Below are 15,407 nucleotides of genomic sequence, written 5' to 3'. Positions count from 1 at the left end.
TCCACACAATCCATTTGTCATTGAATACTGTCTCTTTTCTCTTTCTATCTCTTTACCCTTTCTGTTCTTTACATTCATTTGTTGATCAAAAACAATAAAAAAACCCCACTGAATTCTAATCACACATTGCACAGATGAGGTAAAGCCATTCGAGTCCTCTCTAATTAACATGCTCTCATTTAAAGGCTCTGTTTACAGGAATGCCGTTTTTTGTTAAAGAGACAGTACCGGATATAGTACTTGTTCAACAAATCAATGTAAATACTTGTAAATAGTACAAATTATGTACTATATTAACAAAAATAATATATGTAATATAATATCTTATTTATTGATTGAATACATTTATTTGTTCATTTTTAAAAAGCCAAAATGTGGGAGTCACGTGACGCCATGCGAGGTTTGGACGTGTGAGCGGTGAGCTCTGCGCACTTTGCTAGTTTTAATACTTTTTAGGTCATAAACCGGTGAGATTCGATACACCCTGATTCTTAACTGTTCTAGGGGGACAATATATCAAAGAATTCAAAATCCTCGGGCTCTGGAGACATTAAAAGACACTTATGTGCTCAAGCTGATGCCCCCGAGCAGGCCGCATGCCTGGGAGCTGATTTGACCAGAGAAGTGAGGGAAATTCGGTGAGAATTGTTGAACATGTCGGCAATGTTGACAAAGGTCGTTGCTGATTTGGAGGATCTTGCTGTAATACGTCGATCGATCCCTGCCATGGAGACGGAATTCTGTGGTTGGTGGTTAAAAGAGTGGGGGATGTCGAGAAATGGATCGATTATCTGGAGTCATCGGAGAGGGAATTAGCTGCTAATCCGCTAGCAACCAAGGTGGATTTGGAGCGCGTCTGGGAGAAGTTGGAGTACTTGGAGAACTGTAACCGGTGGAATAACGTCCGAATTGTTGGAATTCCTGAGGACGAAGAAGGTCGGGATATGGTGAAATTCCTGGATGGGCTCTTTCTGAGTCTGCTCGACATAACAGGCCATAAGCTGGAAATCGAGTGAGCTCACAGGGTTCCAGCTTGGTGATCCGCTGAGGGAGACAGGCCAAATTTCTGAGATTATCCAACAAAGATCTCGTGTTACGTGAGGCGAGGAGTAAAGAAAGGCTTTCTTGGAAGAACCACAGCATTTTATTTTTCCTAGACTTTGCGAATTCGACGAGAGAAACATGATTGATTCAAGGAATGCAAGAAACTCTTACATCAACGGAAGGTCGCTTTTGCACTGATGTGCCCGGCCAAATTGAGAATTGATGCTAAGAATGGCCGTAAAATATTTACATGTCCCCAGCAAGCAATGTCCTTCATAAAGTCAATGGACTGAGTAAGTTAATTTGTGGTACTCACATTGTAGCCAAGTGGACCAACTCACTGAACATTCACTTGACCATCCAAGGAAACTGAGCACCTTTTTTGTTTCTTTTTGTGCTGGTTCCGCCTAGCAGCTGGAGTTTGTTTTGTGTAGTAGCACTCCTTCGGAACAGTGTTTTGGATGAATCTGCAGGTTCAGGTTGGAGTTTGTTTTGTGGAGTATTTCTTGCAGGACATTGGAGTGATTGGGTCATTTGTTGCACTTATGTAGCAGTCGAATGGGCCGGCTCACTGAACATTTGTTTGACTGTCCGAGGAAACTGAACAGGCTTTTTTTTTTTTTTTTGCTGATTCCGCTAGCAGCTGGAGTTTGTTTTGTGGAGGAACACACCTTCGGGACAGTTATGTGGATGAATCTACACGTTCTTTGTGTTTATTCAGCCTATTGGTTAGAGTTTGTTTTATAGATTTTCTTCTGTTGTGTAATTCTGTCTCACAAAATATGTATAGAAACACCAGACTTGAGCAATCCGATGGCAAAGTTGTCACAGGGGCTCTCGTAGACATACATGGACTGTTTGAGTTTAGAGGGATGGATGCCAGTTGGCGCTGTCGTGCGTGGGGTTAATGCACACGTTTTTCTTTTTTATGTTTGTTTGGTTCGGGGGGGGGGGGTGAAGTTTGGGGTTTGATTGTTGCACTAATGGTGGAATGTGGTCTTTATAATTTTATTTTTGACACACAATCTATTTTTTTCTAATATGTCAAAATGTCAAATGTTAATATGAGTGGATTGTCTCTCTCCATGTGGAATGTGAATGGGTTGGGGCACCCCATAAAAGAAGGAAGGTTATTTATTTTCTTAAACGTAAGAAATATGATATAGTGTTTCTTCAAGAAAAGCATCTTTCCTTGCAGGAAGCTGAAAAATTTGGGAAGATATGGGGTGGACATGTTTACTTTAGTGCTGGCTCAAGTAAGAGCAGGGGAGTCATTACACTGATAAGTAAGCATCTACAATTCAAATGTCTCAAACAGATTAAAGATAAATTAGGAAGAGTCATTATTGTTTTAGCAGAAATTCAGGGACAAAATTTGATTTTGGCTAATATTTACACACCTAACGTTGATGATCAGGGCTTTTTTATAGATCTTGAAGGGAAGTTGCAAGCCGCTGGCACCCCTCATGATATAATATTGGGAGGAGACTTTAATCTATTGATGAATTCAGTCCTTGATCATAGTGAAGCAAAAGTGTGTAAGCCCCCCAGAGCAACACTGACATTTCACATGATTTGTAAATGTCTTGGTCTTACAGATATTTGGAGACATTTGAACCCATCTGGTAGGGACTATAAATTTGTTTCTTCAGTCCATAAGATTTATTCTAAAATAGATTTTTTTTTTATATCTAAGTCCCTCATTTCATCTGTTGTTGATGGCTCAGTTGGAAACATCTTAGTGTCAGATCACACCCTGGTGAGTTTAGAGGTCTTGCCACATACGGAGAAAAATAAATCATATAGTTGGCGCTTTAATGTATCTCTTTTGCAAAATCCTGCATTCCAACAAATGTTAAAGGCTGAAATCAATGTTTATATGGAGACCAACTGGTCCTCAATATCCTCTGTGGGCATGGCTTGGGAGGCACTTAAGGTGGTTCTTAGGGGTCGGATCATTCAGAATGCCTCATTCACCAAAAGAACTCCTGGAGTTGTAAGGGGATATTAAAAGTGCAGAGGCAGAGCTGAAGTGCAGAATGTCATCTGATGGCCTCAGAGAATTGACCCACTTGAAATACAGATATAATACTATTTTGTTGCTGAAGGTGGAGTTTTGGCTATTCAGGGCAAGACAGTCATTCTTTGAGTCGGGAAACAAAGCAGGGAAGCTTTTGGCTAGATATATAAAGCAGAGAGAGTCTTTTTCTACCATTCCCTCAGTGAAATCTGCTGCTGGTGAAATATTTACCTCGGCCATTGATATTAATAATGCTTTTAAAAGGGGCTTGGGTTGCTCAGCGAGTATTGACGCTGACTACAACCCCTGGAGTCGCAAGTTCGAATCCAGGGTGTGCTGAGTGACTCCAGCCAGGTCTCCTAAGCAACCAAATTGGCCCGGTTGCTAGGGAGGGTAGAGTCACATGGGGTAAACTCCTCATGGTCGCGATTAGTGGTTCTCACTCTCAATGGGGCGCATGGTAAGTTGTGGGTGGATTGCGGAGAGTAGCATGATCCTCCACATGTGGAGTCTCCACGGTGTCATGCATAGCGAGCCATGTGATAAGATGCGTGGATTGACGGTCTCAGAAGTGGAGGCAACTGAGACTTGTCCTCTGCCACCCACATTGAGGTGAGTAACCTTGCCACCACGAGGACCAACTAAGTAGTGGGAATTGAGCATTCCAAATTGGGATAAAAATGGGATAAAAAAAATAATGCTTTTAAAGATTTCTATCTTGATCTCTATAGTTCCATGTCTTCGTCTACTGATGAAGATATTAGAAACTTTGTGGAATCATTAGAACTCCCTAAACTGACGACTGAGCAAAAGAATTCTCTTGATTCTGAGATAAACTTGGAGGAGCTTGGCGAGGTAATTAAGGCCTTGCCTACAGTCAAGGCTCCGGGGCCAGACGGCTTTGCCACTGAATTCTTTAGATCTTATGCTACAGAACTGGCTCCACTTTTGTTAGAAGTTTATACTGAATCATTAAAGAATGGAAAGCTTCCGCCAACCAAGACACAAGCCTGGATCAGTCTGATTCTTAATAAGGACAAAGATCCAAGCGAGTGTAAGAGTTACCATCCAATTTCCCTGATCCAGCTAGACGTAAAAATATTGTCAAAACTTTTTGGCTAACCGATTAAGTAAAGTTATGACATCTCTTATACATATAGATGAGGTGAGGTTTATTCGGGCCGCAGCTCTTCTGATAACTTTAGGCGTTTCATCAATATCATTTGGTCAGTGGCGAATGATCAGATAAGAAAGGAGGGGTGGTGGCAGGAGGTATGGCTCATAAGCTTTTGCTTTTCGCAGATTATATTTTATTATTTGTCTCCAACCCCACTAGATTTATGCCATGCCTCCACAGAATTATTCATTCCTTTTCTAAGTTCTCAGGATACTGGGTCAATTGGTCTAAAGCCGAAGTTTTGGCTTTGACAGCGTACTTCCCAGTAACGGCTTTTCAGCTGGGTGCCTTTCGGTGGCCCAAACAGGGCATTAAGTATTTGGGCATTTTATTCCCAGCAAATTTGTGTGATTTAGTTAGAGTTAATTTTGACCCCTTATTAAAAATATTTTTGAGTTATGTGGGCAGGTGGGCTTCATTAAATTGATCTATGATTGGGAAGGTTAATGTTATTAAAATGAATTGTATTCCAAAATTTAACTACCTGCTACAATCTCTCCCTGTAGATGTCCCCCTCTCTTATTTCAAGCAATTTGATAGCATAGCAAAGTCCTTCATTTGGAATGGTAAGCGTCCCAGATAACATTTCAATAAGTTAAGTAGGCCGATTGACAAAAGTGGGCTAGGCCTACCCAAGATTTTGTTTTATTATTATGCATTCGGTCTCAGACATTTTGCTTATTGGTCGCTTTCACCTGAGAGAGCCCCTCCCTGGTTTTGTATTGAGCAGTAAGTTCTTGCCCCTATTTTGCCATTGCAAATACTTTCTATTAAACTAAATGGAGAAGTGAAGTTGCACCCCGTTATCTTGCATTTGCTCGTGGTATGGACAAAAGTGTCCAGAGTGTTTAATTCGGACATTTATTTAAATGTTGCCTCAAGCATATGGCTGAACCCAATATTATGTATTAATAAGTTCCCTTTCTGCTGGTCAGAGTGGATTGTGAGGGAGGTTAATACGCTCGGTGACCTATATGAAAGTAGAGTGTTGAGATCCTTTGAAAATATGGTTCAACATATTAGGATTCACAGATCTCAGTTCTTTAGGTATTTATTGCTGCGCCACCTGCTCTGTACTATTTTTGGGAGTAGCATACACCCCACTAAAGCGGCAGATACTTTTGGAGTGGTCATTACTGCTTTTGGAAAAGGTCATGAGGCATCAGCGTATTACTCCCTGTTAATTCAGAGTCTGGGGAATGGAGCTTCAACTTCTCAAGAGATTAAGGGAGAAAGATTTAAACTTGGCATTGGAGGAGGGAGTGTGGGCTTGGATTCTAAAAAACGTCAAGTCTACATCTAGAGATGCAAGGGTACGTCTGATGCAATTTAAGATTTTACATCGATTCTATTGGACCCCCTCTAGATTGTATAGGCTTGGTCTTAAAGACACACCCACCTGCTGGCAATGCCAGTCAGAAGATGAGGACACAACGCATGTTTTTTGATGGTGTTAAGATCTAAGAATTTTGGTTGAGTGTTCAGAGTTTTATGTGTGATGTATTGGGCACTTAAATTTCATTTTGCCTCAGACTCAGAGGGATGCGCCCTCGTTTCGGGAGTGGTGCATGGAAATGGGCAGGGTGGCGGCATTTGAGGGGATGACATATAGAAGGCTGGGCAACATGGGTTTATTTAATAAAAAATGGGGCAGTTATTTGGACTTTTTGGAGGGCTCTTGGGGGGAGGCAGTGGAGGGAGACAGATAATGGTAAATGTGTATGTGCATTCTTTTTGGGGTTTTTTTGTTTCTTTGGGGGGGGGGGGGGGGCGGGTGATGTTCAGGGGGAAGGGTTTTAAGTTCATATAATTTGATTCCGTATTTCATGTTTATTTAATCTGTGACTGGAATCAATAAAAATAAAAAAGAAGTCAAAATGTGACCAAAATGATGAAGAAGTAATAAAATAGAATTAGTCAAATTAATATTTTCCTAATGAACCTGGTTAAAAGGTCCCCTATATAATTAACAGCATTAGCTGGGAGATAATTTACTTTATATGTAAGCAAAAGGGACAGTATAACTGAAATAAACCCATATGAATCGATATTGAATCGGGAAATCTGTATCAATACCCAGCCCTTTTATTATTAAAATCAACCATTGGGTTATCTAAATGATTAGTTGGCTAGTCGGTCTTAACCTGCTGATGTGTATGCCCAACAGGTTGAGGAAGCTCGAATAATTTGGGTCGACCAGGCCACTATTAGATACGTTTCTTACGACACAGGGTTTTCACGCAGGAAGCTGTTCAAAAACAGCTGGACGGAGTGCAAAAGAATGGAATAAAACATGAACTATTTTTAATTTGTCACAGTGTCTTAAATGCCACGTTCATGATGCAAGACACTGAAAAACAGTGAGAAAAATCAGAGAGAGATATTCAAGATTAATTGCTATATCCCTTTCGCACAAAACTCAATGTCCTCACAAAAACGTAGACCTTGGTATTATATATAATAATGGGAAAAGCAATTATTTTAAGTCAGTAATTGTCTTGAAATGTATTGTTAAAGCTTTAAAGGGGATTTAGAGACACACATTCTCAGGCAGAGATCCTGAGAAGTTGCTTGTGTGAAATGTATCTCCTTTAAAGCAACTCTTAAAACAAATATTAAAAATGGGATAGATTTGTCTATTGAGTGGTCGACCATCACTAGAATCAGGCATGTGGCATTACTCATTTGAATGGTAACCATATGTTGATGTCTAATTTACTGACATATTCATTTTTAAAGAGTGGCAAAATTTACGTTCCGTAATGAATGAAAGTAATTTATCTGATTTTATTTATTTGTTCAAATCAGGTCATTTCCTCTTTGTGTATACATTGCTTTTATTATAGAAATTGTTCCACAGTACACTGTTATCTCAAATGCCACCAGATGTAGTTCTAATTAACTTTAAAATAAAGTTATCTCAAAATGAAAACATTTTTGATGTGATAATTACCAAGATGAGGACCATAGTGCTGCTGACCTAAAATCAGTGTTGAACACATTTCTCCTGTGTGTGCTGTTCACCAGGCATTGCTTCATTTCTCTGTATGGCTGTTGATGGGATCTGGAATCCGAAGGGTCCTGATCTCAGTAATTGTACTTCTCACTGGGTGACACAGTTGGCGCAGAAGGTAAATCTGAATCTGACTTTGATGTTTACTACCGAGACATGCATTCGTTTTTCACATCTCATTTCACTTTTTCATTTATGAGAAAAGAGATTAGTATTAAAAGCTTTCCACATGCCTTGGGACAATTTAAGCTCAGATTTATCAATAATAAGTGTTTGACCACAAAAATTTTTATGGCCATTATCGATTTCTAGAAAGTAGGGTTGCCAATATAATGCCGATATAGCTTTTTTATGGCAAATTATGTCAAATAAGTCTTGCATAAATGCATACATACACATTCATATATATTTATACATGCATATATGAATTTAATGATGGCACAAAAACAATTACAAATAAGTAAATATATATATATATATATATATATATATATATTAAAATAAGCATAAACGGGAAATTGCTTATTTGAAATAAATAACTGTTTTATGCAATATTACTCAATATTACCCCCCTACCAGGAGAAATTCCTGGACATAAGATGCAGCTTGCCATCTCTTGTACCAGTGTACACAGACGGATCAAAGTCAGACAGTCATTTATCTGCAGCAGTAGTGATTGGCCCAAAACAGTTTGGCAAGTGTATTCTTGGACAGAGTTCAATTTTCACAGCAGAAGCTTGTGCATTATTACTAGCTTTAGAACAAATAGAAAAGGAACAACAACGTCACTTTCTAATTTGTACAGATTCAAAATCTTGCCTGCAAGCACACGAATCTCTGAAAACAGAACACCCTACAATTATTAGCATAATAGGAAAAGTGGACTCTTTAAAAAAACACAATTTCAATATTGTCTTTTGTTGGATACCAGGCCATATGGGGTTGGCTGGCAATGAACAGGCAGATAAAGCGGCTAAGGAAGCACTTCAGTTGGACAATACAAAATGTAATATACCAGTATCTGATGTTAAACCCATATTGAATCTGTACATTCACAACAAATGGCAAATGGAATGGAATGAATGCATATATACCAAACTATATGAAGTGAACCCAGTACAAAATCAAGGAGTTTATTATTTCCTCTTTGAAAATAGATATGACCAGGTTGTATATACGAGATGTCGAATTGGTTGAAACTGGTTTGTTATCTATGTAAGAATTTCTTGAGTGTAAAACATATTTTGATAGAATGTCCATATCTAAATGATATTAGACAATGTTTTTATTCAGAAAATATATTGATGGACATTTTCAAAAAGGTCTCTCCGGTACATTTTTTAGAATTCCTATCACATACTAAACTGAATATCTCTATATAATTGTTATTATTACTACTGTTATTATTGTTATATATGTGGATTTTTCTATCTGTCAAACTATTGTAAACATTGTTTTATTTGAATACTGTTGTCTTTGCCATGAATATAGCCATTGCTGCTGATATGGCATCAAAAATATAAATAAAATAAAAAATATTATCCCCCCCACCCCCACAGACAAGACAGTCACAAGATTTCAAAATGGGATCTGTTCTGTTATCAGCCAATGCTGATAGTCTCAAAATGGCCAAATAACAGCTGGTTAATCAGCCTGGACTGGACTCAAAATTCACTTGAAATATTTAGAAACAGAAAATGTGCATACTGTAATTGATTGACAAGTTTGTGGATAGATTTTTGAATTGACATGAAAGGAAGCAATGGTAAATTTTGCCAAGATACTACAGATATTGTTTGATGCCCAAAAGCACAAAAATCCCAAATATCAGCCAATTAATCATTGTAGCTGTCAATCTCCCGTCATTTACAGTATATAAACATGGCTTTTGACTTCACCTTTATTTGCCAAAAAGGATGCACTGTAATGTACTTATCAGCATATTCACTTGTTCTCTTACCAACTTCATCCAATTTCAGATCAGGAGTGGAGAAAATGCTGCAAATCTGGCCAATGAGCTGGCACGTCACACTCAGGGCCCTGTGTATGCGGGAGATGTGAGTTCGTCTGTTCGGCTCATGGAGCAGCTGGTGGATATACTTGATGCACAACTGCAAGAGCTAAAACCTAGTGAGAAAGATTCAGCAGGACGCAGCTTCAACAAGGTACAGTACACACCAATCCCATGTCCTACAAGTTAGAGTTAGTGCATCATATTGCTTTTGTTTAGTGAGGTCACTTGATTGAATCTTGGATAAATGGAAAGTTTGAATTTTTAATGTATGGTTTGACAGTTTGTTTGAGAGATATTTGTCTAAATTTTTTTCAAATTTAGCTATTAATTACTTAGTTTTGCATAGCCAGACTTTTGACTTTTGATAAGAAAAGACTTGATTGACCAACCACAGTTTAGTTTGTTTTTACATGCCATTTAGAGGTTTTTCCTCAGGTGCTCGATACCTTGTAAAGACAACTTTCAATCAGAATAAAATCAGACGGTCAGGGAATGGACTCTTAAACTCTTACGAGGTTGATGAGAATGGGAACACCAGTCTCTATTGTTAGTTGAAATTGCCTTCTTATTCTCACAAGCATTATGGTATTACCAAGGCTTATATATCAGCAATTTTATGCATTTCCTGAGGCCGATTGCCCTGGTAATTTCCTAAGGCCAATTTATCCTTCATTGCAAAAAGTCCTGAGAAATATTTGTCTTCTGTCACTAGAATTTGTGTCCCACACACACACACATTTTGGAATTTTTGACTCCTATTACGACATGTTTGAAATCCATTTTTTATTTATTTATTTATTTATTTTTTAAAGCAAGTGGGAATTCTGTGTGTCACATCCCATATAAGTTCCAGCTCATCTATCTGTAAATACAGGGTCAGTGCGGCCCAGTTCACATGGTTCCACAGTAAAATTCTGCATTAATGCCAAGGAACACCTAAAAATGAGAGAAACGAAGCTAGTTCCTTCAGGAATGCAGTTCCACAGGACAGACAAATCACTCAAAGTATCTGTTTAATATCTCAATTTCTCAATTTTCAAAGTCTTCTGTTTCTCAGATGTTTCTCCACATGTGTTTCTGAAGAGATCTCAGCAATGTCTCAAACTGTGCTCAGACTGGCCAAGATACCAATGTCTGCAATCAAAAGTCAGAGATTTCGATATGAACATTTCTCTTGAAATTCTGATCTGAGCTATAATATCCACTAGAGATGCACCGATGGGTGGAAAGGGGTTGGAAAAATTGTTGGAGAATTAGCCTACAACTCGTGCTGTTTGTGAAGGAAAATTTATCTTGTATGGAATTACTTTGAATTAGATGACAATGACAGCAGAATTTGTAAGCTTTGCACTACTAAAATTCACAAGGTATGAAATTCTGTTAAAAATGTTAAAATAACTCATTTGATTACTCACCACAAAGAAACCAAAAGGGACAAGCTTCATCATTGAGAATTAATTTAATGTGAGTTAACAAGAATCTTAATGCGTGTCAGCTGTTTCTGTGTTTTGTTGATAACTGAGACCAGTTACTCTGAAATGTAAGATGTAGAGACATAGAGAATAAATGTATTATTTTAATTTGTTTTGAAGCTATGTAACTCATTACCAGTGTTTTAAAACAAGGTTGCATAAAAAAACAAAACCACTAAAGTATTATATTGGCAGATGTTCGATAAATCGAAAAATCAGATAACGGTATCTGCAGATGTTGGTTGATTGTTCTAAATAACCAGATATCAGTATCGGCAGTAATCAGTTATCAGTACTGTTATTCTAAAAATTCTGATATTGGTATCAGCAGATGTTGGTTGTTTGTTCTAAATTATCGGATATCGGTATCTGCAGATGTTGTTCTAAAATATCAGATATCAATATCAACATATGATGGTCGATTGTTCTAAATTATCGGATATCTGTATTGGCAGATGTTCTAAAAAAATCAGATATCTGTATCAGCAGATGCTGGTTGTTTGTTCTAAATTATTGGATATCGGTATTGGCAGATGTTCTAAAAAAATCAGATATCTGTATCAGCAGATGTTGGTTGTTTGTTCAAAATTATTGGATATCGGTATCTGCAGATGTTGTTCTAAAATATCAGATATCAGTATCAACATATGTTGGTCGATTGTTCTAAATTATCGGATATCGGTATTGGCAGATGTTGTTCTAAAAAAACTGCATATTGCTATAAGCAGATTTTGGTCAATTGTTCTAAATATCGTGTCAGCATACAAATATTGTTTCGGTGCATCCCTAGTATCTACATTAATTTTGTAACTCTTAATTTTTTTTTTAATTAATTTTACTCTTCCTGTGCATCAAAAAATTTAAAGTTAAAACATTTTTATTTTTATTTTTTTTTATTTCTCCTAAGGAATTTTAGACAAGATTGAAACTAAAACATAACTTCATTAAGTTTCCTGAGTTATAAAACATAACCTCCAAGCAATAACAGTTTCCTCTGAACTTCAGCATGAGATACTGTAAATGGTGGGCTGGCACAGAGTGTCTTCAGCATCATTGCATCATTCACGTGAACAAAACTTCATGGCCCAAAGTGCAACAAAATAACAGAGGAAAATGCTTTGTGAAAAAATACTTATTTCTTCATAGAGCTGTTCTGGAATGAATCGCAGTCAGTAAATTTTGTGACATAAAATCTGTATCCAGCTCCTGTGGTTTGGAGCGAGAGATTCAACAGGAAACTTTGTTTTGACAGCAATCACAGTTTGAAACAATCACATCGCCAGATAGAAGTGTCATCTTCACCATCAAATTCAAGTGACCTGCTTTGGCCGCCGGTGTTTAGTTGAATCAATTTTCTGGCTTTATTTGAATGCACGATCCACAACGCCCATCTTCATATTTCCCTGATCAAATTTCTAGGTAAAATAGATGCACATTCAGAAAGACTCTTTTAAATTAAACAGTGGCAATTGACATGCTTTGTGGTGTACTGTGCATCTCTGTTACATATGCTATGACCTCAGGTTTGACTGTATGGACATGGTTGACACACACATGTCTTATTTGTTCTATTTATCTTTCCCTCTTTTTCTCTCTGTGTGTGCTGTTCCTAATCTTCCGTCTTTGTGTTTTAAACCAAAAAAGCGTCAAAAAAGAGAGAGGACTTGCAGGGCCTATATGAAGGTATATACGGACACAATCCCAGTATTCCCTTCACCTGCTCTATTGCATGCAGCTAATCATTTCCCCCTTTTCCACCGACAGTATGCCAATGTAAGTTCTGGAGATGGTGCCTGATCTGGAACTGTTCGCTGAATTTCCACCACAGAGAAGGCAGTTCTGGGCCCATTAACCTGTTGTTCTCAAACCAGAAACCGCAAATGTCACAGGCTGGAGGGCGGTATAATATTTGCAAATAATAACGTTTTAAAACAGCAATTCATATTGGCAAGACTGTACCAAAACCAAACTAGATCGCTCCCATTGCACTCAACAAAGTTGACTACACTGGAAACGCATGATGCAGCAATGTGACGCGTTCCTATAATCAGTATGTCCTGTTGTATCAGCTTCAGACACTTTTTTCCCCATTCTTTAAAAATAAATGGTATTATTAGCAGATATGCATTGATTGTTATAAACTTTAGATTGTTTTCCATTTTAGTTTGAAAATGCATTAATTTAGCTACGTTTACGCCTCTCGTCATCACAAGAATGTTAACCGAAAAATGAAGCGCTCTACACTAGAAACACGCAATGCGATACGTTTCTATATGTCACGTTGAATCAGCTCCAGCCACTTTATTTAACCCATTAATGGACCTAAAATAAATGACATTTTTAGTAGTATATGCAGTGATTCTTATTCATTTTAAACCACGTCCACACTAATCCATTTTTGTTTGAAAAAACATTGTTCACTACGCTCATGCCTCTTGTCCACACTAGAACAAACCTTTTCCTCCAGCGAAAACAGTGTTTTAAAATGCTCTCCATTACCGCGTACTTTGGAAATTTTGTTTATGCCTATAAATTTAGTTTACGCCTCTCGTCCACACTAGAACGGGGTTTTCCTACATCAAAAACAGTCTTTCAAAAACGCTCTCCATTACCGCATACTTTGGAAATTTCCTTTAAGCCTCTCGTCCACACTAGACTGGCGTTTCTTTTCATCCACCAAAAACTGAGCTTTTCGAAAACGCTCTCTATTTCTGAATGCTTTGAAAATTTCTTTTACGCCTTTTAATTTACTTTACACCTCTCGTCCACACTAGAATGCCATTTTCCTCCACCGAAAACAGTGTTTCAAAAACACTCTCCAATACCGCATACTTTGGAATACAATGTTAGAAAACAGAAAACAGAGTTTTCAAATGAAAACAGATAAGTGTGGATGTGGCCATAGTTGTAATATATTTAAATAACTAACTTGTGAGGACATTAAGACGCTAAAATAAATTACTCTGGATGTTAAAATATGTCTTGTAAACAAAAGCTGCGATGAGAGGCCAGCCTCTTAATTTTCCCTGTCTGTCTAACATAAAGTATTATATAACCATATTATTGATGATTGCATCAAAATCAGATCGTATCATAATTTAGACGCAGAATTAACTTTTCTTTGCACATTTAAATGTGTTTTTAAAACTCATAAAAAGCATAAATAAAGATCACAAGTTATGTGGTAATGCCATTGTTCGGTTCTCAAGTCAGTCTAAAAGCAGGCTGGTTCTCAGAGCAATTCTCAATTATCCTGGACGAGCACCAGATGAGCACCCGTCCCACCACGAGAATCAGCACCATTTCGGTGGAAAAGGGCTATCTGTCACTGTCTGGCTGGAAATCCATCTGTATGTTTTCCTGCTGGTCTGTCTGCTGGCGTCTGACACTCTTTTGAAGCAGTTCTGCCTCCCTTATGTCTTTTTTTTTTTTTTTTTTTTTTTTGTGGCTTTCCCCGTCCTCCTTCCTCATCCTCCTCAACACTTGTCTTCCTCACATTTACACTCTTTTACTGTGTGTTCTAATTATTTTTGTCTCCACTTCGGTTTTCTCTGCTCTTTCTTTTTAGGGATGCTGGATACTCTTGTGCTCTATTCTCTCTCTGCTGTCGTTCAGTGAATGAGTAATTGTCTTCCTGCAGTCATAATTGCTCTGGCCTGTCAGCTGATGGCGTGATCAAAGTGCTTATGCGCTCACTCCCTCACCTGCTGCAATCTCAACATTTCATGCTCCTGTTTATTCCCTTCTTCTCCTTTTTATTCTCTATAGCAGATGTTTCTCAGTTCTGTTCAATGGGGGTCAAGTTCATATATTTGTTGGTTTTTGATGCATTTCTCTCCTTTAGTGTCTTTGATTATGTTCCATTCACAATTTGTTTTTTTAAAGTTGCATCTGTAAAAAGAATAATGGTATAATCACACACTGCACAAATATATAAGGTGTATAAAGTGGGTATAGAAATTCACCACCCCCTTTTCAAAAGTTTACCTTTGTTGCCCTTTTTTTCCCAATGTCTTTTACCAATTCAGCTTGACAACATCCAAGTGAAATATAAATCCAAATTCCTGGGAAGTACAAGGCGGTGTCTATTTGAACTAAGTGCAAAAGCTATTTACACCAACTCCGCCCACCAGTCTTCATGCAGTTTACCCTAACACATAGAATATTACTTCGATTTACACTATGTGAATAGAATCACTTGCATTTAGTGCAAATAAGGTGCTGTTTATTTCTGTTTAGACTTTGTGCAAACTGTATCAACCACTATTAACCCTTGTTGTAAATATGATCTACCTTCTTTTACACAATATAAAAAGCTGCTGGCAAAAATAAATATAATGCGAAAGTAAATGGGTGAGTCTCACGAAGCCTGTTAAGCGTGGGTTATTTTTTCATCCTAAATAAAAGGGGAAAAATAACATATTTTTGCAAAATGATAATTAAGCCTATTTTAGGACCATTACTCATTAATGTACTGTACTGTCTCATTTTAATTACTTATTAAAATCAATTTAAAATCAATTTATTTAAATCAAATAAAAAATATAAAAAGTAAAAAGTGTTTTAGCCTTGTCCCCTACCTAGACTTTTTATATTAAACTATGAAAATCCATAAAAAATACTTATTATTACACATTTAAACTTAACTAATCAAATTAAATTGTGAA

At 37.5% G+C, this 15,407-nt stretch overlaps 1 protein-coding gene across 5 annotated transcripts in view; it reads left to right on the top strand.

The window, feature by feature from the left end:
- Positions 1–15,407, top strand: part of LOC127440710 (adhesion G protein-coupled receptor L2-like) — a 176,845-nt gene that overhangs the window by 99,364 nt on the left and 62,074 nt on the right. For 3 of the 5 annotated variants that reach the window (XM_051697455.1, XM_051697457.1, XM_051697459.1), the window contains exons 7-9: positions 7,269–7,372; positions 9,234–9,419; positions 12,385–12,423. In XM_051697455.1, the coding sequence (XP_051553415.1) occupies positions 7,269–7,372; positions 9,234–9,419; positions 12,385–12,423 (329 nt within the window). The remainder of the gene's footprint in view (positions 1–7,268; positions 7,373–9,233; positions 9,420–12,384; positions 12,424–15,407) is intronic. The other 2 variants (XM_051697456.1, XM_051697458.1) reach the window with 1 other exon arrangement.

The sequence above is a fragment of the Myxocyprinus asiaticus genome, chromosome 5 (genome assembly GCF_019703515.2).
Source record: "Myxocyprinus asiaticus isolate MX2 ecotype Aquarium Trade chromosome 5, UBuf_Myxa_2, whole genome shotgun sequence".
Taxonomy (NCBI): domain Eukaryota; kingdom Metazoa; phylum Chordata; class Actinopteri; order Cypriniformes; family Catostomidae; genus Myxocyprinus; species Myxocyprinus asiaticus.
Note: the sequence above shows the minus strand (reverse complement) of the source record. Positions and strands in the feature narration are given on the sequence as shown.